This window comes from Amaranthus tricolor, chromosome 6 (assembly GCF_026212465.1).
Source record: "Amaranthus tricolor cultivar Red isolate AtriRed21 chromosome 6, ASM2621246v1, whole genome shotgun sequence".
In the NCBI taxonomy this organism is placed as follows: Eukaryota; Viridiplantae; Streptophyta; class Magnoliopsida; order Caryophyllales; family Amaranthaceae; genus Amaranthus; species Amaranthus tricolor.
Genome location: NC_080052.1, coordinates 2656883 through 2683120, shown reverse-complemented (window position 1 = coordinate 2683120; position 26238 = coordinate 2656883). Strand labels below are relative to the sequence as shown.

Sequence of the window (26238 nt, the reverse complement as noted above, 5' to 3'; positions counted from 1 at the left end):
TACTCCCTTCGTTTCATTGAATTTGCAGCATTTTCCATTTTGGTCCGTCCCACTTAAGTTGCATCATTTCTATTTTTGGATGATGGCCCACCACTTTCTTTTAATCTCATCCACACATTCACTCTCTTTTGATTTTATTCGCAAATTTTATTCTCTCTCTTTATTTATTACCACATTCCTAAAAACTACCCTCTTTCTCTTTGATGCAAATCAAAGAGGACAGAGGGAGTACTTATACTTTTTCCTCTCTTTTCATTCTCTTTGTGGGTTTCATTTTTTTTTTCTTTATTTTTTTTTCCTTGCTTTTGGTCTTTTTAGTCTTCTAGTCTTCCATTGACAAACACAGTGCTCCATCTCGCCACAATGCTATCAGATCGCCACCGCCATCATTTTCGCTATTGCCTTGCTAACATCATCATCAACTTTGCCTTATCATCCACCATAGCCTCACGTCTTCCATTGATTTATGGTGGTGGCTTTTAATCTAAATCCAAAAGTTTGATTTATGGTTTTAAGTAATTATGATTTATGAAGGTAAATATTCATTATTGATCAATATAATACTGGTTTGGATCTAAATTGTTGTCTTTTCTTTAGTTGTAATAATTTGAATTTTGATTTTGGGTGGGTGGTTCTTTGATAGCCTGAAATTGGTAACAAATTTAACGGTGGATGGTGAGTAGACAGTGGTGGGCGGTGGACGGTGGTTGCTACCGATTGGGTTTTGTCTGTGCAAGTGAATAATATACCTCAAGGAAGGTGAAAGGAGAATATGATACTAGTAATTAGTTTTTTTTCTAACATTTTTTATTGTTATATCATCTGCCATTAGCGTGTTTTTACAGTTTTGATTTTAATTTCTTAGTGTTCTAAATTTAGAGTTCGTAATTATAAGTGTTCAACACTGAGTTGTTATGACTTATGTCCATACAAGGCTGTTCTAGTATGATGGTAAGCAAAAACATTATTATATGATCATTTCTTTGAGTTAGTTTTGTTGTGTGGTACAAGTTTGTAGTACTAGTTCTTTCTCTTTAAGGTCTTGAGTTAGTATTTTTCATAGAAGGTAGCTTTTGCTCAGGTGCTATATAGCTACGGGCGATTGATGGTGAAAAGAGGGGGGGGAAGGGGCTGGCTTGCTTGAGGGAGTCAAAGACTTGAATGTGAACTTAGAGTGGGGTCTTGGAACATAAGTACACTAGAGGTCAATTCATTAGAACTGGTAGTGGATCTTAGTAAGTATATGATTAGTGTAGCGTGTATTTAGGGGATGAGGTAGAAAGGAAATTCTTCGACGTCAGTAGAAGGGTATAGGTTGTGGTATTGATGCGTGTTCAAGGGTGGGGAATGTTTTTTGTAGTGCAAGAATTAAGAGGATGCAATTATTTTGATCAATGGAACACTCAAACACTCAGGAATCCAATGAACAACACACTGACTCACACAAACAAACCAAGAAAGAGTTTCTTGTTTTTCTGATAAGGGTGAACAGACACTTTGAACATGGCCTATGCATGAACTAGGATAGAAACAATACAAGGACGATGAAGCCTTGATTGCTGGGTGCTTTTGAGAACTCAAACCACTCCGTGATTCTCCTTCCCTCCGGCCAAAAGGTTGCTCCACAACCCTCTGAAGAAGTTTATGAACAAACTTCAAAACAGAAAAAATCCTTTTTTCTGAGAAATACTTCGAGTATTATTGCAATCAAATCAATGTACAAGCGTGTCTATTACAATGAGAGCCCATATATTTATAGGCTTTGAGATCTAAACTAGCCGTTACAAGCAATTAGCTAATACACGTGGCTAACTACTCAAAACAGAAACAAACAGAAGGCTCAATACTTAGCCAATTTTCTGGCTTTTACGAGTTGATGACTGGCCCTCCTTTAGCTTGTTCTACCGTCCTCCTGGTGTACTATTAGTAAAACCCTTGGCCCTTGGTGGCTTGGCCCATGTAGTGAGATGCCATTCCAGCCCTCCTTCCGGTCCAAGTGGTCCCGGTCTGAACTCAGGCGGTTCACCAAGGTCAGCTGTTCGCCAGATAGCTCTGTTGCTCTGTTCTTGGAGTCTGTCTGTTCTGTTGAGGCTTGGTTGCTGATCCTTATGATGTCCTGGACTTCCTTGGCCTTGCTACGTGTTCTTGGATCCATAACTGATTATTGAGGATTATCCATGGGAGCCCTTCATGTTACATGTGCATTTGGCGTAGATGACAAGTCCAATGCACTGTCTTGCTCCTTCATGTCCTTTGTGCTGTTCCCGACCTTTGATACCATATTTGTATCAACTCCTCCCTCTTGGAAGAGAATTGTCCTCAATTCCTGTGCAGGTTCATGTAGGGTCAGGTCTCCTATGTTGAATGTGTGGGAGATATTGTACTCTGCTGGTATTTGGACTTCAAATGCATTCTCCCCATATTTCTTCTTTACTGGGTAAGGGCCTATGGCTCTGGGCATTAATTTGTTTTTCCTGAGCTGGGGGAATCTTTCTTTCCTCAGGTATACCCATACAAGATCTTCTTCTTTGATGGCTTGTTTGATCCTCATGTGCTTGTCTGCTTTCTTTTTATACTTTGAGCTTGTGTTTTCCAGGTTATCATGCACTTGCTTGTGTACTGCTTCCATTTGCTTGATCATCTCCTCAGCTCCTATTCCTTTGCTGTCACACATAGGTAAATTAATGAGAGATACAGGAAGTAAAGGGTTGATGCCATAAACACATTCAAATGGTGAGAATTTGGTAGCATGATTGGGTGCTCTGTTGTATGCAAACTCAGCATGACAAAGCTTTAAGTCCCATTCCCTAATGTTGCACTTTACCAAAATTCTGAGCAGACTACCTAGTGTCCTATTAGTGACTTCTGTTTGGCCATCCGTTTGTGGGTGGTAAGCGGTGCTAAACAATAGTTTAGTGCCCAACATCTTCCACAAACTCCTCCAAAAATGGCTTAGGAACTTACTGTCTCTGTCTGAAACAATAGTTTTGGGTATGCCATGCAACCTCACAATTTCAGCAAAGAATAATTTTGCAATATGTTGTGCATCATCTATCTTAGTGCATGCAATAAAATGAGACATCTTAGAAAATCTGTCAACAACCACCAAGATAGCATTCTTTCCTCTTTTAGTTTTAGGGAGAGCCATCACAAAGTCCATGCTTATGTGTTCCCAAGGCCTTTGTGCAATAGGTAAGGGAAAATACTCTCCCTTGTGAAAAGTTACCTTAGCCTTAAGGCAAGGCTCACATCTGAGGATATGTTTACCTACTGTGCCAAGCATTTTAGGCCAATAAAAATGCTTTGCAAGCATATCCAAGGTCTTTTGTATTCCAAAATGGCCTGCAATGCTACCTTCATGCACTTCCTTCACTAGAACAGATCTTAGGGGAAGCTTAGGTATGCACAGCCTGTTTCCTTTAAAAAGGAAGCCTTGGTGAATACTGAATAAACCTTGAGGCTTCTCTGTGCATAATTGATAAATTTCAGAAAAATCAGAACAAACAGAGTAGTGATCCTTAATGAATTCAAAACCTAATATTCTGGATCGTACTATCCCAAGTAATTGGTACTTTCTACTGAGGGCATCAGCTATGATGTTGGTTTTCCCTGCTTTGTACTTAGCTGAAAAATCAAATGTTTGCATGAACTCCTTATCATAAGTGGAATAGTTCAACCTACTGTGGTTTAACTTTTCACTGAAAAAAGCAATAGGTCTCCCCTCTTGAACAAGCACAGCTCCAATCCCTACCCCACTGGCATCACATTCCAACTCAAATGGTTTGGTAAAGTCAGGTAGCTTCAGGATGGGGGCTTTGCACATCATCTCCTTGAGGGTTTCAAAGGCCCTCTGAGCAGCAGGAGTCCATTCAAACCTCCCCTGTTTGGTGCACTCTGTTACAGGTGCTAAAACAGAGCTAAAATTCTTTATAAACCTTTTGTAGAAGGAGGCTAAGCCATGAAAAGATCTTACTTGTGTCAAGGTAGTGGGTGTAAGCCACTCTTGTATAGCCTGTACCTTGGCAGGGTCAACTCTCACTCCCTCCTTTCCTATAATGTACCCTAAGAAGCTCACTTCAGGTAGGAGGAAACTACATTTCTCAAGCTTAGCATAAAGCCTCTGTTTTCTCAAGACTTCAAATAATTTGTGGAGGTGATCTATGTGTTCTGTGACTCCCTTACTGTAAACAAGAATGTCATCCAAATAGACTGCTATGAACTTCCCTAAGAAGGGTCTAAGCACCTCATTCATCAGCCTCATGAAGGTGCTAGGGGCTCCAGTCAAGCCAAAGGGCATCACAAGCCATTCATAAAGCCCATACTTGGTTTTGAATGCAGTTTTCCATTCATCCCCTTGCTTCATACGTATCTGATGGTAGCCACTCCTTAGGTCTATTTTGCTAAACCACTCTGAACCTCCCAACTCATCTAGAATGTCATCAATCCTTGGTATAGGAAACCTATACTTAATGGTTATATTGTTCATGCTACGACTGTCAATGCACATTCTCCATGTGCCATCTTTCTTTGGCACTAAAAGGGTGGGTACAGCACATGGGCTTAGACTTTCCCTAACATAACCTCTTTGCATTAGCTCATTAACCTGTCTTTGCAACTCCTTAGTTTCTTTAGGGTTAGACCTGTAGGCAGGTTTGTTAGGTAGGCTAGCTCCTGGGATCAAGTCAATCTGATGCTCTATACCTCTCACAGGGGGTAGGCCAGGTGGTAGATCACTTGGGAAAACATCCTCAAACCTTTTAAGCAGGCTCTACAGCACAGGGGGTATAAAAGGGTGGCTTTGTATCTCTTTCATGATCAAAATGTACAGCTCCTTTTTGCTTTCAATTTCCCTCTCACATTCCTTCCTAGTCATTAAGTGAATAGGGGCCTTGGATGGTTTAGGTGGAACAGCCTTGTGTGGGGGCAGGGGAATCAATTCCTTCGTTTTCCCATTATGTTTGAGGGTGTAAGTGTTGGTGTAACCATTGTGGGTAGTCTTTTTGTCATATTGCCAAGGTCTCCCTAGCAATAAATGGTAGGCATCCATATCTAAGACATCACACATCACTTCATCAACATAAGTCCCTAAGGTTAAGCTCACTAAGTATTGCTTGCTCACTGACCCACTTGCTTTGTTGTCAAGCCACTTCATCTTATAAGGGTGAGGGTGAGGCTTGGTATCAAGATTCAGCTCAGTCACTAATTGTTTGCTCACACAGTTGGACTCACTCCCACTGTCAATAATAAGATCACACATTTTCCCCTGTATTTTGCATTTGGTTTGGAATATATTTTCCCTCTGGTCTGATCTCTTGGCTAAGGATGTGGTGTGAAAGCTCCTCCTAATGACTAGGCTAAGGTGTTCCTCCTCAGGTAACACTCTTTCCAACTCCTCCTCTTCCTTCTCTGTATCCCCCTCAAACCTATGTCTATTCCCTTCTTCATCCTCTATGTAAGTGCCATCCTCATCACTTAGGCTGGGTGGATAAATCTCTTCCTCTTGACCATTCCTGGTAACTAGGATCTTCTTTGGTCTGGTATCTTGCCTAATTTCAGTCCACTCTCTCATGGTGAAGGCTCTCGCATTAGGACAATCTCTCTTGTAATGGCCCCTCCCATTACATTTAAAACAAACTACATCCTTTGGGTTGGCAGGGGGGTCTCTAGTGGTGTTAGTTTTTATCCCACTGTTCTGAATGTCTCTCTTAGGTGTAGGGATGGTGCTTGAGTTCCTAGGTGTGTAGGTCCTTGTGATTTTGGTTTGGGACTGGGCTGCCTTGTTGATTTGCCTCTCAATCTCAACAGCCTGCAAGCTGGCTATATGCACTGTGAGGTCGGGTGTAGTCATGAGCCTATCCCTGATTTCTTCCCTTAGCCCAGCTATGAACCTTCCCACTCTCATCTCTTCAGTCTCATGGGGGTCGCAAAGCACATACAATCTTTCCCACTCATTCCTGTACTCGTCCACAGATTTGGCTCCCTGTTTCATGGAGTTAAGTTGGATGTATTGTTGCTGTTTGTATGAGGTAGGGACATACTTCCTTTTCATATGCTTCTTGAGCTTAGCCCAGGAGTTAATCCTACCCCTTTCCTCCCTAATCCTACGTTTTTGGAGTCCTTCTAACCATATGGCAGCCGATTTGATCAATTTGATCTTGGCTAGCTTGTACTGTTGGTCTGGGGGTGTATTCTTGAATTCGAAGTAATTATCCATCCTATCCTCCCATTCTAGGTACTTTCCAGGATCATAAGATTGTCCATCAAATTCAGGGATATCAATTTTAACGGTTCTATCCTCGTAGGGTCGCAAATTAGGGTTTTGTGTTCTATCTTGCTGATGGTCGATCCTCAACTGATTCAGGGTTTGCATGACTAATCTCATATTCTCCTCTAACATCCCTAATCTCTCCTCCATGGTCATATCCACTTGACCAGAGACAGCTATGATACCAGCAATGCACGAAAATGATGATTATGAAATGTATGCGAAAATCGAAAATGCAAGAATCAACAAAAACTGAAATCCGTATGTATTGTAATTGAACAAAAGAATTTAAGTAAACTATTGAATGACAAATGAAAAGTATAGGAGGAATCACTCCCTGTATTTCGTGGAATCAATGATGATTGAAATTTCCACACTGCGCCAAAATCTCCCAATGTCTTCCTTTTTCTGAAACCCAGAAACTTATGAAACCTCTTTCCTCAGAACTTCAATATGTGCAGCCTTTGCCCAATTCGTGGCTGGGCTCTGATACCAATTTGATGCGTGTTCAAGGGTGGGGAATGTTGTTTGTAGTGCAAGAATTAAGAGGATGCAATTATTTTGATCAATGGAACACTCAAACACTCAGGAATCCAATGAACAACACACTGACTCACACAAACAAACCAAGAAAGAGTTTCTTGTTTTTCTGATGAGGGTGAACAGACGCTTTGAACGTGGCCTATGAATGAACTAGGATAGAAACAATACAAGGACGATGAAGCCTTGATTGCTGGGTGCTTTTGAGAACTCAAACCACTCCGTGATTCTCCTTCCCTCCGGCCAAAAGGTTGCTCCACAACCCTCTGAAGAAGTTTATGAACAAACTTCAAAACAGAAAAAATCCTTTTTTCTGAGAAATACTTCGAGTATTATTGCAATCAAATCAATGTACAAGCGTGTCTATTACAATGAGAGCCCATATATTTATAGGCTTTGAGATCTAAACTAGCCGTTACAAGCAATTAGCTAATACACGTGGCTAACTACTCAAAACAGAAACAAATAGAAGGCTCAATACTTAGCCAATTTTCTGGCTTTTACGAGTTGATGACTGGCCCTCCTTTAGCTTGTTCTACCGTCCTCCTGGTGTACTATTAGTAAAACCCTTGGCCCTTGGTGGCTTGGCCCATGTAGTGAGATGCCATTCCAGCCCTCCTTCCGGTCCAAGTGGTCCCGGTCTGAACTCAGGCGGTTCACCAAGGTCAGCTGTTCGCCAGATAGCTCTGTTGCTCTGTTCTTGGAGTCTGTCTGTTCTGTTGAGGCTTGGTTGCTGTTCCTTATGATGTCCTGGACTTCCTTGGCCTTGCTACGTGTTCTTGGATCCATAACTGATTGTTGAGGAGTATCCATGGGAGCCCTTCGTGTTACGTGTGCATTTGGCGTAGATGACAAGTCCAATGCACTGTCTTGCTCCTTCATGTCCTTTGTGCTGTTCCCGACCTTTGATACCATATTTGTATCAGGTATGCAGGACAAGCGTAGTGGGTTGGGATTCTAGACTCTTAAGATTCTAAAATAGGTGTTGGAAGTGAAGAGGTACAATGAGAGAATTATGCAAGTAGATGAGTAGGCAGTTTCGATCATAAATGCGTATAGTCATCAAGCTAGATTAGAAGAGCAAGAGAAACATGTTTTTTGGGATTGCTTAGATAACCTTGTGAGGGCCATCCCGAAAAACGAATAAGTTCTTTCTCGAAGGGGATTTCAATGGACGTATAGGCATGAAGGCGACAACTATAATCTAGTCCATGGGGGTTTTGGTTTTGGAGTAAGGAATGTGAGTAGAGAAAAACTGCTTGAGTTCGCTCTAGCCCATCAATTGGTGATAGCTAATTCCCTCTTTAGGAAGAAAGATGACCACTTGATCACGTATAAGAGTGGAGGTCACACTACCCAAATCGACTAAGGAAGCCAAGAGAGCGACGAAGAAGGCGGTAACTAAGGCAAAGGGTAGAGCATATGAAACGAGCGGGAGAAGAATATTTTTAAGCTAGCGAAAACTAGGTCCAAGAAGAAACAAGACTTTGATATAGTTAGGTATATCAAGGATGAATTGGTATGAGTCTTGTTAAAACAGGATGCTTTTTTTAAAAAGCACGCCCTGCTTTGTGACTTGTGCGCCTCGAGCTCAGGCTCGGTTGAAAACGCCTCGGCTAAGTGAGGCAAATTCCACTACAAGAGGCATGCACCTTGGGCGCCTCGATGCGCTTAGGTGACTAATCACATCAACTATGGAGGAAGTAAGAAAGGTACTCAAAAATACGAGGAGAGCCCAGGCATTCGGTGTCAATAACATCCCCATTGAGGTGTGAAGGTATTTAGGGGAAGAAGGCATCCATTGGGTGACTAATCTTTTCAATGTTATATTAAGGACACATAAATACAAAGGCGGTGCGGAAGTTTGTGGAAACTATAACGGGATCAAACTTCTTAGCTATATGATGAAATTGTGGGAAATAGCAATAAAAAGGAGAATTAGACAAGAGGCAGAGATTAGAGAGAACTAATTAAGTTTCATGCTTGGGAGATCAACTATTGAAGCTATTCATGTTTTAAGGAGGTTGATGGAGACATATAGAGAGCAAAAGAAGGATTTGCATATAGTGTTTACCAATTTGGAGAAGGCTCATGATAGCATATCAAGAAACATCATTTGGTTAGTCTCGCAGTTAAAGGTATTGCGAGGACACTTATTGAGGCCATACGAGACGTATATGAGAAGTGGGATTACATCAAGGATCAACACTTAGCCTTTTCATATTTGACATCATCATAGATGAGCTCTCAAAATCTATCTGGGTATCTGTGGTGCATGCTAATTGTTAATAATATTGTCCTCGTAGGAGAAACTAGTGAGGATGTTTTAGTATTAGCTAATACTTATGAATAAATTTGTCAAAATTTATGAACTTTCAAATTCTATCATAGAAAAGACAACCTTTACAGAAAGCATACTAAAACATTTTGATAGTACTTATGAATAAAAAGGTATTCCTATATTTTTCACCAACATTAAGGGAAAAGATTCCCGAATCCCCTATATTTCTTGTTCTAAATACATCCTTCCCTTTTTTTCCCCTTAAAAACAAATCTTCTCGAAGACCTACAAGGTCTTGGGTGCACAATCAATCAAATTGCGATCTTTAGAGAAAATATCGAAGCTTTATGGAAAAATCTCTTCATACATTGAACAAATTTAGACATCAGTATTAAACAAAGATTTCAATCCAACCCACAAAATTTTTGCCAACTTTCATCGAACAGTTGTGTGCATTACAAAAAACACCTCTAACTTAACTATACCATAGCGGGAAAAAAAACCCAGTCTATACCGATAGGATATGCTTACAAATTGATTCAAGTAACATAAAAATTTACAATAAATTCTCAAAAGTTAGAATTTTTGTTCATTCGAGAAAAATTTCCATATAACCTACAAAAACTAGTATTAATTTTGGGAATAAAGGTGATAACAATATAATCTAATTTTCTTACCCAATCATAAGTGAGCCAAAGAAAACATTTCCCTATAGTGCACAAAAAGTGCATATTACTACAATTAGAAATTTATAGAGATGGAATACCATTTTCTTCTTTCAGTTGAGTTGCGCCTCTTTCTTAGCTTTGTTTCGCGCCAATTGTAGAATGGGACTTTCACTTTTTCATCGTTTATTATTGATTACTATGGGCCATACCGCTTTGGGTTATCAAACATATAGTCCGAACAAAAGTGATATTTGGTAAACTTTCAAACAAATCAGTCTTTTTTAATAAATAAAATAAAAAATAAAAGTGAAACTTGTCTGAGCCTATAGTATTGACTAGCTCGCTGTTAATGACAACGAACAAAACATAATTTAGTAAAAATAGTCAACAAAATATTTGTTCGCTATTATGAACAACTAAGTAGCGGGATTGACATGGTAAAAATTCAACTTTATTTTTAAAAACACTGTCATTTGAAATTAATGTTTTTTTATGAGTAAGTAAATTCTAAAAAATAATGTCTTTTTTATAGGCTATGTTTTGCGTAAACTTTTCCTAATAATTAATTATAGTTTAACCAATTCAACTTCATAAATTAAAAATGCTATGCTTCGGCTAACTTAGTAATAGCATGCAAACTCATAGTAATGATTTCTTTCGAATTTGCATAACAAAATTTTATTAATGCTGTAGTCTCAAGAAAAATTTCTTTTATGATGGGTCCAATAACTCTACCATGTGAACAGGTAGGTCTACGCTTATGATTTGCCCGATTGAGTTTCTGACCTAGCAATCAGAAATGTTTTGTTTATGTCAATGTTATTTGCTGGATTTGTCATTGAGGTTTTAATACTTCATGCTTTTTTTTGAATGCAGGTTTGTTTGTATTAAACCAAAAAGTAAAGATGCTGGACAAAAGTAGTTTTGATGTGAAATATGATCTTTGGGCGCTTAGAGTCCCTCGGGAAATCTGCAAAATGGCTACAAGAATACTTAATGGGTATGTTGATATTTTATGTTAAGTCAAAATTCATGACAAAAAGAAACACTCATGAAACACTTTCTTTAGGCATGCAATTTTATATATATGAAGAACTAAGATCATATTGGTAGTTTGATAAAAGGTTTACAAACAAGATGTCTAAAATTTCTACAAATACTTGGTATATTCCTCCTATTTTCATTGTGCCTTTTTATTGGCTAAAGTTCTCAAGGATGGTTTTGTAAGTAGGTACTTGCTAGATAAGCCGCGTGTGAAGCCTATAACCGAAGACCCAACGTCTGAGAAAAATCGGTACATGATATTATCAGAGAGGATACATAATCAAGGTGATGTGTGTTAAACCTCGATCTTTTGTGGCCAAAGTGCTCCGGAGCCCTATTCTTTCTGTTATCCTGAATTTGGCAGTAATTTATTCTCTTTACTGATGTACTAAATTGTTGATTGGTTTTATCTGTTTACATGATTAAAAGGTAAAGGGAAAATTACTTAAAAAATCCCAAATTTGCGTGATTTTATTCTAAAAAGAGTAAACCCCCTAAAACACACCCCACCTCCTATCCCCCAGTTGCCCACCCTTAAGCCACCTCCTCTTAGCGGCCGGCACCACCAAAACTCCCCACAACCACCATCCTGAGACAACGAGCAACCTAGCTTCACTACTGCGCCGTTCGAAACACCCTCATCTTCCTCCACCAATCTAAACGATTCACCACAACCACTAGGAACCACCATACTTGAACCAAAGGACCCTAAAACCGCCACCTCTTACGCCGACTTCCCCATCTTTACCCCCATGGGATAACGACCAACCCACCTCAACCCCCTGTGCCGCTCAAGCCCCCTAAGCCCTTAGATCTCTTTTCTCTCTCCTTTGCGACCACCATGAGACCTTGCATGAAACCGTGAGACCCCAACATTCATTTTAGAGGGGAAGAAAGGGGAGGGGAGGGGAAGGTGGCAGGTGGCAGTGGGGGAGGTGGTAAGGTGACAGTGATGTGGTTACGAGAAGAGGGCTGGAAGTAGGAGCCTTTTTTTTGTTTTTAAATTTGGTTTTAGTTAATTTTTTTTGTTTTTTTTTTAAACTTGTGAGCCATAGGATGATGACAAGTTTCATGTTTAACCTTTTATACAGGTTACCAAATGGTCTTGTTTAAAATTATAATACCCCTTAAAGTGTGAATTTTTTAATATTAATTTAAAGTTGGAAATTTTAGAATAAAATCATGAAAAGTTGGAATTTTTAAAAGTAATCTTCCCAAGAGTAAAAAGATATTTGATACTTTTATAGGTTGTATTATTTGTCATTCTACAAGTTCCTTCCCTGTAGGTGTTTGGAATCGTTTCCTTTTTATTAAAACTAAGTTTTTCCTTGGTACCTAGTTTTTTTGGCTTTCAAAAACTTTTTCTTAATGTGGTATCATTTTCACACTGAGTCTTATCTGTTAGATTGATCCATATACTACTTATCACTTACACAAGTAGTTACTTTGGTGTTTTAAATCTAGTCAAGAACTATGTTGTACATAATTCGTGTGTTTTGCTGTGGATCCTTGAATACAATCAATCAGGGTCTTGTCTAGACTCTAGATAACTTATGCACCTTTATGTCTTCACTTTACTTAGTTGGTTCAATATTGTATTGTTGGACAGAATTATCTGATATCCCTGAGCAAAAGCTGGATGAACTTCGAAAGATTTGTGAAATTGAAGTAGTTCCTTATTCATTGGTCCTTGGTTATTCCTATTGGGGTGCAGGTTAGTTTCATGCTCTTGAATAAAACAAAAACTGAAGTAGTTCCTTATTCATTGGACATTGGCTATTCCCATAGTTTGTTTCTTTTGATATATTGAGTCTATCTTTGAGCTGCTGCTAATTTTGTTCCTCATCCTTAGTGCCTTTACAATACATTAATAATGAAGCAATCTGACAAATATAATGTTGTAGTTAAATTTTTTTCCCGCCCAATTTTTAGTTTGATGTGATGAATGAATTTCAAAATATTTTTTGCAAAAATTTTCGATTAATTCTGATGTGGCAAATTTACAATTATTCAACTAATTAAATTTTATGCTAATTAGTAAAATTAAGTTTCATTCAGTAGAATATAGTTTCAAATACGGAAAGATGATCATACAAAAATTGCATTAACCTATAAATTATTATACCTTGTATAATTTAGCATGTAATATCATTTTGATCTAAATAAGTCATGATCATACAAAAATTGCATTAACCTATAATTTATCATACCTTGGTTGATTTAGTATGCAATATCGTATTGGTATAATTAAGTCATGATGACTCAATTTATAATACCATGTGATTGGAAATAATTGAGGTATATGATAATTGTCATTTGCCATTAAACTAAATGTTTGACATTGTTTATATTTATGTATAAGAGTACACTTATACTACATCATATCATATTATATTAAAATTTGATCAAAATATAAATCATAGTAATTTATGTGATAAGAGTACACACGCAAACACACACATATATACATGTACTTTTCTATATTCTTTACAGTTAAATTATTATGTTATATCACATTATAAATTTGATGTCATAAATTTTTTAATGTTTGTATATTAACATATCGAAAATAATAAATAACTTATGTTACATAATTGCAACATTAAATTATGAATAACTATGCACTAAAAAATATAATGCGAACAATAGACAACATTCAATTGAGTAAAGTGTAAACACTATTATAGATAAATGAATTAAATTGTTTTATGTCAAGTTTAATTTTACTGAATCGTGCATTGCACAAGTATCTATCTAGTTAAGCATAAATCACTGATTCAATAATCTCAAACCTTTCAATATTTCTCCTTATGCATTAGAGCTCTAATTCAGTACTCCACTTTATAACTTTTAACCCCTCTTCCTCCCAAAACTTGTCTTACCAGAGCCTTTGTTCCTAAACATTGGAGTTAGGTACAGAATTTTAAAACATGCCTTGAGTAAGAAAAAGGGGAAAGAAAGAAAACGGAAGATAAGTATGCTAAGATGATAGCAGATCTGGTTCATGCAAGTCCCTTTTTTGATTCTGAAAATTGAGTGTGCTTGGAATAATTGAAATGGAAACTATGTCGGTGCTTATTGAACCAAACTTGAAATGCTTAGTTTGTTAAATATTAAATTTAGCAATAAGCATACAAATATATACTTACATTTCTTGTTCTTATTTTGTTTGTCTTATTTCAAGATCTTTTCTTTTTCCTCCAGTTTAAATTCTACTTCAAAAGGTGTTATCTCACACTTCTCAAGCTTTACATATTAGCTCTTGATATCACACCTTCATTAAGTATCCACATGCACCCTTGTGACATGGTGCAGTTCCTTTGGCACTGGTTATCCTAATTACAATTTTGGGTTGTAACAATTAGTAGAATATGTATTTTTGTGACCTATGCAATATGAAACAAAAAACTAGTATGATGCCTATTTTTAACTAGGTGACCATGTTTGGACTTTCACGATCTTCCGAATTTGGTTGAATGTGTTGGAATTTCGTTGACCCTTCACACAACAACTAAGATATGTTCAGAAACTCTGATCCTGAGTAGAACTTCAATTGGCTTCATTCACCCATAAGTTCTCACCCTCCTACCCACAATACTAATGTTCACTCTCTTAGATTTTAGTGGATTGTTGCAAAGTTAGGCTCTTGCTTCACTCACAAAAGCTTTGTTGCAAACTTTCTGAAAATTACTTCAAGGCTTTATTGCAAAATTTTTTTGTATTTACAATTGATAGAGGCTGTATCTATTAAGTGGCACTAAACTAACTAACAAACTGACTTTTAATGCAATCTAAGCCAGCTGTCCTAACTGCCTAACTAACAAAGACTGGTCATAACTAACTAGCTAACTAACTTTGACAGCTATTAAAGTTTACAACGAGATTTTTCTACTTAAATTAAACAAGCATGTGTCGGCCTATGTAAGGGCCTAAAACACGTGGTCCATGAAGAACAAAAGCTTGTTCTTGAGATCTTTCCCTCTCATAGGCATGCTGAAGTTTTTAGTGTGTTGCTTGCCCTGTGCTTTAGAGTCTTAGTAGGCAGGCCTTCCTCATAATGGGTAGTTCTTTCTTCCTAATGTTCTAAGGTCCTCAACATCAGTGGTTCTTTGTTACTTAGCTGTGTTGCCATTGGGTTAGGATGCTTTGTACTTAAGTTTGCATTAATGGCATCAGCCACTGCTGTCTGTTGCTACAGAATGGAATGAGTTTGAGTGTAAGTGGCCCTTTGAGTGGGAGGTGGTTCATTAACTGGCTTTGGATTTGCTTCACTAGGTTGGATTTCTTCTATTTGCTGATTGACCTGTAATTTATTTGTAGATCATATTTTGAAGCAGATTCTGCCCGAAGGAGTTGAGGTGCCGTCATCATTTGAAACGATAGTTAAGTGTTTACTAAATTCTTATATTCTTCTATTAACGTGGCTTTTGCCTCTTGCCCTTGTTGGCTGTCTTAGCATGGAGGTTCTTTTAGAGGAATTCCTTATAGTCTCACAAAAAATTATGCAAAATGAAGCAACACCCTTGTGGAAATTATTTAGGAAGAGTGAGCAAAATGAAGGGAAGGTTGATAATAGTGGTTAAAAAGCAGACAACCTTGAGATTGGAGACTGAAGAACATGATACACACAACTCATGGTTTTGAAGTCATCATAGTCAATAAAAAATGTTATTGATTGCAGCGATGAAGTCAATTACTTTTGACGGTTTTAGGGGTACATAAGGGTAAAACATGTGGGTAACATCGATAAATTGTTTGCATTTAGCGATGAAGCTAATTACTCCCTCCGTTCCTTAAAGAAGTTCCCACAATGAATGTTCATGTAAATTAAGTAAAATAGATACTTCTAGATGGCGAATATATTTTTAATTGAATGATAAATTTGATGGAGGAAAAGTGAGGATAAAACATTACAAAAATATTAAAAGAAAATGGAAAAAATATGGGGACTACAACTATTAGAAAAATGTTTTAATGAAGTTAGTGAAAAACATGTGAGGGCCTTGAACAATATATATTGTTAAAATGAAGTTAGTAGAAGATATGTGGGGACCATAAGCATTATTGAAATATTAAATTGAGGATGAGCAAGGTTAATTTTGTCTAAAATTTGTGATATAAATGGAAAAAATTCTTTACTAAACCAACAAATTGAACAACCCAAAATGACAAATGAAACAACTTTAAGGAACAGAGGAAGTAGTTGATAATAATTAACATCAAGCGATTCTTGTCACTTAGTCATCCTGCATATATTGACATTTATTGTTTATGCAGGTCATATTGCACATCTAAATATCACTTATGAACTACTGCCATACAAGGATGCTATTGCGAAGGTCATTTATGATGTATGTATGCTTAAACTTGACATTGTTGTGAGGTAATTTGTGTCACTGCTATCATCACTTATCACCTTTGCTTATTGTAATCATTTTTGAAAACATAGATTCTGTATGATGTTCACTGTGTAGCTCGATGGCATTGCTGTAAATTTATTCACTTTCATCTGACACAATTTTGTATTTTGTAATGGACAGAAAAACTATCCCAGAATTAGAACTGTAGTCAATAAAGTTGGCACAATTACAAATGAATTTCGAGTTCCAAAATTTGAAATTCTTGCTGGTGACAATGATATGGTTACAGAGGTGAGGCAATATGGGGCGAAATTCAAGCTTGATTACAGTTTGGTGTATTGGAATTCAAGACTGGAGCATGAGCACATGAGATTGATTTCCTTGTTCCAAGCTGGAGAAACCATATGCGATATGTTTTGTGGTATTGGTCCATTTGCTATCCCAGCTGCACAGAAGGGGTGCTTAATCTATGCAAATGATTTAAATCCAGATAGCATCCGTTTTTTGAAAATAAATGCAGAAATTAACAAAGTCAACGATTGCATCTATCCGTTCAATATGGATGCAAGAAAATTCGTGTCTCAGTTGTTGACGGTTCCGCCAAATGCTTGTGATGGCATCACAAAGTCCAAAACAGAAGCAGAGGATAGAAATGTGGAAGGTAGTACTTGAGAAACTACTGCTCAGCTTTATGTTTGCCGCTAATTATATTCCATTTCACTGGCTCATGAGGCACATAAGGTTGTGAAAACTTATCGTTATTTTGGATAATACAGCAGGCGATAGTGTGAAGATAGATCTATCTACTTGTGCTCCCAAAAGGCCTGTGGAACATTGTCAGGAAGGTATTACAGATATTACAGTCATGAGCATATCATATGACATTTACCTGTAGTAATTGAGTTCATGTGGACTCGTGCCTTCTACAGAAGCACCTGTTTCTCGCAGCACAAAACGTGGGACTAATAAGAGGATGAGGGGCGCTGAACCATCTGTGAAGCCTTGGGAGCATGTTGATCATGTGGTGATGAATTTACCCGCTTCTTCATTGGAGTTTCTTGGTAATAAATGATTTTCCCTTGTGGTTGATAACTATTTCAATATTTAAAATTTGATTAATTGATTTTCGTGTATCTCATTTACATATAAAGAGCTTATAATGAATTGCGCTCCATTGAGACATAGCATGGACAGTGTTAATTGACTCTTGAGACATATGTTGAAAGTTGGCGAGTTTTCCGTTCATATATCCTCCATTCTCGATTCTTTGTATTGCTAGAATAGTAAAATAGCTGAAGTCAATCTATGTTCAGATGTTTGTCTATCCCCAAATAATCATGGAGAACCACAACATGTTTGACTAAGAACATTTTTCTTTGTTGCTGTTCTGTCGCTTTTAATCTGGAATTTACTGACCAAGCTTCATTTCATATTTGTGCAACTATCTCAAAAACATGAACTGAATACCTACTAAGAATGAATTTTCTTACCCCACTTTTTGAGAAATGCTGGAAGGAAAAACAATTATCAATGATATGTTTAATTATTGTGCTGTTATACTAGCGAGGTATAATGATTTTGGTTTCTCTCTCCTTTTTTTTCCAGATGCGTTCAAAGGTCTGATCTGCCAGAAATATTGGAAGGGATTTCTGCCGTGGATTCATTGTTATTGCTTCATTCGTTCAAGTGAAACTGAGGAGTTTATAATTTCAGTAAGCAATGCCTTTTATTAGCTTTCATTAACGTCATTCTTTGCCATTTATTCTTTACCTCTTCTATGGCATTTCAGATGGTGAAAATAGTACTCCTCCCTTCATTCCATGATAGTTTCTGCTTTATTGTATTTTCATCTAGAGGGGTATTTAGGGTATCCAATTATCTACCCGTCCTGTTTTAATAGTTGTCAGAGTTTTCCAACTAACATTTCAATATGGTTTATGCTTGATAGATTGTTGGCGCAGTCCATCAGCATTAGATATAAAGAACAAATAAAAACACAGACTCTACTTAGGAAAGGGCTTTGCTGCCCTTTCTGGCTTAATGATTTGTATTCAAAAGGCTAACCCGACACTTTACTATATGGAATTGCTCCTAATTCTTTATGTTGGAATGGATGATTTTCGAGGATAGTGTGTTAGATTGGACCTAGGAATCAATGAGAATGGGAGTCAATGAGAATGAGTAAATGTTTCATTGAATTGTTTTTACAAGATTAGAGAATGCATCTTTACATGAACTAGGTACAAGCTATCAAATAGGAGAAACAGTAAAACTAACTCTTATGTGCTAGTCACGTGTGATAACTAACTACATAAGCTATAACCAAGTTAAAAATAAAATAATGAATCCAAATGAATAATTTCTGACTGCTACATTGCTGCTGCTTCTTCTGTGTATACCTTCTGATGTAGGCTACGCTATTGATGCTGAGATAGAAGCACAGCTGTATATCCTAACCTCCCCCCTCAAACTAAGGGCTATGAGAATCAAAACCACAAGTTTGAACTTGCTAAAGATACTCTCAAATGAGTTAACAATTGTTTGAAATGTGATGAAGGCAAAGTTTTTGTTAATTGCATAAGACAACTTACTGATTTTTTAGTAGGCAATGGCAATTTTAGTAAGTCTTCCACCACCTTATCTCATGCCAAGTGGCCATCCATGTTTATATGTTTGGTTGTCTCATGGTATACAGGGTTCGTAGCTACATGAATAGCTGACTGGCTGTTATAGTACAAAGTAATAGGCTTGTCCACAAGTTGAATTTACATAATTCACTGTATGTGAAAGTGCTTGCCAGTGAGTTGTCCTGGGCCTGTGCAGTTGACTTAGATCTTGTACATCATAGGACAAGTGTGGTCTAGACTCCTTTACATCTCAGGATTTTCTAGTAAAGTAAACATATGTTGTGTCAAAGTCATCCCTTGACTATGGTAGCTAAATTCCATACCCGAAGTTGCCATAAATCTTTTATAGTGAAAACAAGGAGCTTATTCTTTAAAGATATAATTTCTAAGTGATCATTACTTGTAATAATCACATCATCTACATATAGGGCAACTAACCATATTCCCTTCTCACTTCAAGAATAGAGAATAGTCATTTTTGGATAATGCATGTCCCATGACCTTAACACTTCAAGCATTCTAGCATGCCACTGCCTAGATACTTGTTTTAGAACATACAAAAGTTTTAGAACATACGAAGATTTCTTAAGTAAAAACACTTCATTTGGTTAATAGGATTGACCATCTGGAATCCTCGTAGGTTGTAAAGTATCACCCTCTGACACTTCCATAGCATTATTTGTTTTATTACTTTAATGTGTTTGCCAAATTGTGTTAACACAAACTGATGAAAGTGTTTAAAATAAGCAAGTAATTCAGATTTATGCTTAACCAAAGAGATCCATGTACATGTTGTAAAGTCATCTATTATTGTAGTGAATATGTTACTTTTAAACCTAGACATGTGCCTCAAAGGGCCTCAAACATCAATGTGAACAATTAGAAGGCCTCATTACTAGCACTGATGCTTTTAGGAAATTTACATCTAGCTTGTCTAGCTAAAGGACATATAGTTAAAATATATTGTACATGTACTGTTTTATTAGACAAAAATATCGAGTTTATTGAAAGGTAAGTGTCCAAGTCTCAAATGCCAAAGCTTCACTTTGTCGATTGCATTGACAGTCATGGACTGTTTTTGATGTTCAGTATATTTAGAAATAAAGATTCAACACTCTTAGTGCGGTGTATCGGAATCAGCAAGTGATACAGCCCTTGACTAGCTCTACCAAGAAGCAAACAGTGCTTCATCAAAGGCTCCTAACTATAACAAGAATCAGTGGAAAATAACATAACACAACTCAAATCTTGTTAGTTTCTTTTAAGAAATCAAATTAAAGTGAAAACCTGGTACATATAGCGCACTTTTAAAGCATAAACCCTTCCCTAGTTTTATGATTCTAGTATACTGTTATGAGCTAGTATTTTTAATAATTAGTTTACAAAGGGGTAATTTAGGTAATTAAAATGTTAATGATAACTTGGGAAATAAGTTAGTGTTAAGAGGGATTTTATTATAAATAGAGGGGTTTGGAGAGTAATAGATCATCATGAATAATGTAAACACATAGTGGGCTATACTCCTTTTAGGAGATCTCTAGCTTTTCTAAGTGCTTGATTTATCTTTTATTATTTTGCAACTTTCTTTAATCATCTAATTTATACCATAGTTTCTCTTTTGTCATTTTATTATTTCAATTTACAATTTACTGTATTAGTGAATTAATAAGTTCTTAGCAAACATGGTATCGCAGCGGGACGCTTCCTGTGACCGGAATCTCCTTGGAGATGTCGTAAGTCTAGAAAACACTCAGGTAACTGATTTAGATGTATTATTTGGGGCTTTTGCGACCGAAATTACACCCTTAGAGATGCTAAAAAGCGCTGCTAGTAGCAAAATCATTCACTCATTCAAATCAACCTCTATAATGAGATTTATGAAAAATGTGGAAAAGGAATTTGTGAGTTTTGTGATGAACAATTAGAGGAAATAGAACTTTCGGGTCATGATTCTAGCCACACGGGATATTCATTTCTCTACCTCCTTGAAGGAATGAAGGATGAACTAATGATAATTGTTTACCATAAGACAATAGAAGCAGCATAAAATGAAGAGAGTCAAGAGGATACAAAAGATACCGAGCTAAGAGACAGGGTTGGAGATATAAAAAAAAAGTGAAGTTCAACTTACTGCGGCTCAACTAACACAGTGAAAGAGTGAAGTACGAAGAAAGAACTAGAAAAATAAGAAAAGAAAAAGACGAAACAAATAAGGAGTCAGTAGGGGACGTCGGAGAAAAAAGCATAGGACATAGTTGTTGATTGTCGGGTGGTTGACACCATTGTACACTAGAAACAGAGGAACAATAAAGACAAACATCAAAAAGAAAAAAGTAAGAAAGAAAAAGGAAAGGGACTGATCGAATTCTGGTGAGCCCAAAAGGAGCGAAAATGGCGGGGGAAGTGAGTTCGACATTCAAGGAGAGAGATTGAGTTATGTGTGTTACGAGCCGAGCGGTGGAAAGAAATGGCTGATTAGCGAGATGGCTGAAAAATGTGAGGGTTCTTGAAATACCGTGGTGGCGGCGGCAACTGAAGTTTTGTGGAATTGAGTAGGGAGGGGAAAGAAGGAGGCGATGCCTAGGCGGAAAAAAAACCGCCGACAGATGGTGAGGGACTGACGGTCGAAGCGGCGGTGGCGGCAGAGGCGGTAGAATGGGAAGAAAAAAAGAGGAGAAAGGAAAGGTGGCGCTTGGGTGTTTGACATCATCGTCGAATGTGTTGGTAGGGTTGCCGGCGAGATGGGAAAGGGGGCTGTCGCCGGAGATTGCTGTACTGTTGCCGGTGGGAGAAGCAAGGATGAAGGTGTGGCTGCCGGGGGCGGGGTGAGAAGTAAGTCAGATGGTAGTATGGGTTCTAGGGTTTTGGTGTAAAAGAGGGGTTATGACTCTAGGGAATTGGGGTTTTAAGGAGAGAGGGGGGAAAGGAAGGAGGCATTATTAGGGAGAAAGCTAGGTATTTTTGAAAAAAGGATGATGTCAGTAATAACGTTAGCGATGATGTCAGCGACGACGTCAGTGATGTCATCAGAAATTTTTGATGGAGCTTTAACAGTATACTGGTTTCTGATGCATTTCTTAATTTCTTTTTAAGAGTACATCAAATCATTTTCGCACCAATAAGCTTTAGCCCATTTATTTCTCAAATCACACAATAAATTTTGTGAACCGTTTCCCAACTAAATTTAACCTACCCAAGTCAGCTAATTGCAGGAAAGTTTTTCTCAACCAGTTATCTCCCTCATTTTCCTTGTTGACAGTGGAAGGCCAAGTTAATTTTTATCCACCTTGAGGGCAAGGTGAACTTCAGGCGGTCGGTATTGTGATGAGCTAGTACATTTAATAATTAGTTTACGAAGCAGTAATTTAGGTAATTAAAATGTTAGTGGTAACTTGGGAAATAAGTTGGTATTAAGAGGGGTTTTATTATAATAGAAGGGTTTAGAGAGTGATCATCATGAATATTGTAAACACATGGTGGGTGAGTTTACGCTCATTTTAGGAGATCTCAAATTTTCGAAGTGCTTGATTTATCTTTTATTATTTTGTAATCATTCTTTAATCATCCAATTATACCATAATTTCTCTTTTGGCATTTTTTTATTTCAATTTACCATTTACTGTTATAGTTAATTAATCAGTTTAAACGTAAACTAATTATTAAAATTACTAGCTCATAACATATACTTGACCTTAACCCTTTTTCCATTAGGTAACACTATGTTCACCATGTTTAACAAATTCATAATTTTCAAACAATTCCAAATCATGACAAATGTGGTCAGAGGCCCCACTGATTGTAATTCAGTGATTAGAATCCTAAAAAAGTAAGCAATATTTAGTTGCAAAATTAGAATTGGAATTGTGAGAAACTTCTTTAACCTCTTGTACGGCAGTAGTGTGTTTTCTGAGTAAAAGAAACCAATTGTTGATGCTGTTCTTGAATAAGTCTTGTATCGGTAACATCTTGCTTCTGTGCAACTGCTTCATTGGAAGCTATATTAGCCTTGCTACTGCCTTGATCTCCATCTTTCCTCCAGATATTACTCTTGTATCGGTAACATCTGTCCATGTTATGACCTTGTAAAAGGTGGTCACAAAAGAAAGTAGTATTCTGTTTCAATAAAACTTCCTTTTTTCAACTCTACAAGCCATGGATTCTTGTATTTCAGTTTGTGCTCCCTTGCTGATGTCCTGATGGACCTGTTCCTGAAGCAATATGCCATAAACCTTAGCAAAACTAGGTAGTTCCTTCATCATTATAATATTGCTTGTTTGATGAAGCTCATTGTCTAATTTCATCAAGAACTGTATAATTCTTTTTTGTTGACTTTTTATAGTCTTCTGAGATTGTGAACAATCACAATTATTGCAAGAACATACAACAATAGGATCAATGACATCAATATCATCCTATAAACTCTTGATCTTTGTGTAAAATATCTCTTTGCACATATCAGACCTTGTGTGGCTTTGCTGATCACTTCATGGGTTGTGAAAAGTTGTGCAATAGATGACCTTCCAAACCTGGCAGAGGACAGTCTTAGCAATGGAATCATCCAAATCACACAATAACCAACCAATGACCACATCATTAACCGTGTCCCATGCCTTTGCAATAGATTCACTAGAAGTTGATTTTTTCACTATTTTATCCACAAAACCCATCTTGTTTTTACCAAAAAGGGAAATAGAGACAGCTCTCTTCCATCCTTTAGAACCAACACCACTGACCTGTATTTGTAGGATGAAGGTAATAAACACTAGAAGGTTTCATTGTCGGATCAATTGAATGAATTTCATACAAATTGTGAACCATTTTCATGGAACTAAATCTAGAAAAGAGAAAGTAACACAGGAAAACCACAAGAAAGGAAGTTAAAACCCACGAAATACCCAGTTTACAAAGAAGATAGAACACATTTATTCTGCAAAGAAAAAATAAACGAAACAGAAAACAAATTCATAGCGAGAACTCCGGTACCATATTAGAATTGGATCAATTAATCAAAAAGATTGAGTAAATGTTTTTATTGAATTGTGGTTTTTTACAAGATCTACAGTATTAGAATTGGACCAATTAATCAAAAAGATCGAGTAAACGTTTTTATTGAATTGCGGTTTTTTACAAGATTACATAATTGGTCTTTATATAGACAAAAATAACAGAATGCAAATAAATCACGTTTTACTTCTATATTGCTGCTGCTTCCTGTACCTTCTGATGTAGACTAAGCTATTGATGCTAAAGTAGTTGTCTTGATAATCCTTGTGCTGACGAACCTTGCTGAGATAGTGCTCAACTATAAATCAAATCATAGTGGAACTAACTTAGCTCTTAATTGCTCTTCTAATTTTGAAAATTACTGTTCTATGAAATGAAACTTCCATCAATAATGCTCCAAGAAAACAAAAACTCAATAAGTTTTGAATGCCTTTTATCTTTTTATTTTAATTCTAGTTGTCAAAAGTGCATCTTTTTCTTTACAAATTACAATACTTTTTCTCCGGCTTTCAAATTTTGTGACATCATCAGTAATAGATGAATGCACTGAGAAAAATCTGAATTACTTTGCAGGTGGCTGAGTCAAGGTTGAATGCAAAGATACATGATCCTGTATTCCATAGGGTTCGTGATGTTGCACCAAACAAGGTAACTTTATACTCTGGCATATATGCAAACCCTTATGTAGATTTTCTTGCTCTCTAGCTCCTATTGGATTGATCATTCTTTCATTCTTCGATAGGCTATGTTTTGCTTAAGCTTTAGACTCCCAGAGGAAGCATGCCTTCACGAGGAAGCAATTGGCACTGTCGTATCGTGAATTTTGTTTCAGATTAATTTGTCATCCTTGCATATCAATGTTAACCAACAAGTTTTTCAGATTGAATTTTTTTAATTCAAACTTAGGTTGAGCTACTTTGAATAGCGATGTACGAGGAAGAGTTGATTAAAGGAAATCAGCTTTTGTTGTAGAAGCGATCACTTTATTTCATAATCCAAAGTACCAAAAAATTTGCTTTATTTGCTGATGGTGAGTGGTGAATTGATGGGAACAAATCATTTTTATTTGTTTACAGATTTTACTTGACATTATCTTATAATGAAAATAAGAGTGAAATGTGATGACGCACAAATATTATTTCTAATACTCTCTCGTTTTCGTTTTATATGTCTTATTCGCTTTTTGCACGTTTGTTAATGCATTAATTCAATACTTAATGGCAATAATTGTGTATAGAATATAAAAGCTAGATATTAATATACTTAGATGTCACATTTTTATTTGTCCAATACATCACGAACTCATCAAATACAAGAAAATCTTAATAACCGTAATTTAAAATCACCACAAAAAAAGACATGATAATAAAATATATAAAATAACAAAAAAAAAAAAATAACATCAAAAATCCCCCAATAAAATTAGGCCACATAATAGTGTTTTGCAACTCTCTTAAATATTCGTAATTTACCTGAACTCCTTCCATCAAGTACTAGTTGGTATCTCAAGTTTTATCTAACGTTGTGCCAAAATATATACTGAATTTTGAGACTCACCTTGAGTAGCTGTTTTAAATAAAATGAAATTCAAATTTTGATATCCTGTACTCCTATTATATTGTTTAATAATTAATACCCATCTAAATTCAAATTATTGTTAATTTGAGTCAAAATATATTAGTGTGATTGAGCATAGCTATGAAGCTTTCTAAATTAATTATGCTTTGCTTTCTCATCTCATTACTTCAAATTACTTCAAAAGAGTTAATTTGGTGTATTTTGTGACTTTAAATTAATCAAATTTATAAAATAAAGTTACACAAATTTAGTAAGTTACAAATTATATATGACAAGTTCAAACCTTTACTTAACATATACCAAATGCGAACTTCATCATGGGGATCCACCATATACCGAACATAGTAACAAAAAGATTTTGAATTAGACTCGATGTTAATTCTAGGCGAGATACTCTATCCTAAAACATCATTTCTTTCCTACTGTATACCGGAAATATGTTTTGAGATAGAAAGAATTACACTAAATTCCTAACACAAGAAAATTAGAACGATGCGAGAAAAACTTAAATGGATATAGATCCCATTCATAACCAAGTTTGAGCTACTTTATGCGCGAAAGTGCCAAAAAAGCTTAAAAACCCAAAAAAGCTTAAAAACCCATAAAATCGCAACTTAACACGTAATTTCTAGCATATGACTATGATTTTCAATTCTAACCACTTCAACATAATAATATATACCAAATAGTGTTGTGCGCCAAGTTTCGTGCAAAACAAACCAAGTTTGAGCTACTTTATGCGCGAAAGTGCCAAAAAAGCTTAAAAACCCATAAAAATCGAATAGTGTTATGTACCTTTACTGCTGTCCATTTCGGAAATGTGGCTCTGGATATAGATCCCATTTCTCCACGCAGTTTCTTCATTGTGCTG

General features: G+C 36.6%; 1 protein-coding gene across 5 annotated transcripts in view; it reads left to right on the top strand.

The window, feature by feature from the left end:
- The window catches only part of LOC130816156 (tRNA (guanine(37)-N1)-methyltransferase 2), a 26597-nt gene extending 1243 nt beyond the window's left edge, over positions 1 to 25354 (top strand). Inside the window, exons 2-13 of one of the 5 annotated variants that reach the window (XM_057682811.1) lie at positions 644 to 759; positions 10631 to 10754; positions 10986 to 11083; positions 12408 to 12512; positions 15119 to 15181; positions 16076 to 16149; positions 16339 to 16819; positions 16935 to 17003; positions 17088 to 17219; positions 17764 to 17870; positions 24363 to 24437; positions 24532 to 25351. In XM_057682811.1, the coding sequence (XP_057538794.1) occupies positions 10660 to 10754; positions 10986 to 11083; positions 12408 to 12512; positions 15119 to 15181; positions 16076 to 16149; positions 16339 to 16819; positions 16935 to 17003; positions 17088 to 17219; positions 17764 to 17870; positions 24363 to 24437; positions 24532 to 24609 (1377 nt within the window). In that variant the 5' untranslated portion in view covers positions 644 to 759; positions 10631 to 10659 and the 3' untranslated portion in view covers positions 24610 to 25351. Of the gene's footprint in view, positions 1 to 643; positions 782 to 10630; positions 10755 to 10985; positions 11084 to 12407; positions 12513 to 15118; positions 15182 to 16075; positions 16150 to 16338; positions 16820 to 16934; positions 17004 to 17087; positions 17220 to 17763; positions 17871 to 24362; positions 24438 to 24531 lie in introns of all 5 variants that reach the window. The other 4 variants (XM_057682810.1, XM_057682812.1, XM_057682809.1 and 1 more) reach the window with 4 other exon arrangements.
- Positions 25355 to 26238: the final 884 nt, after the last annotated feature.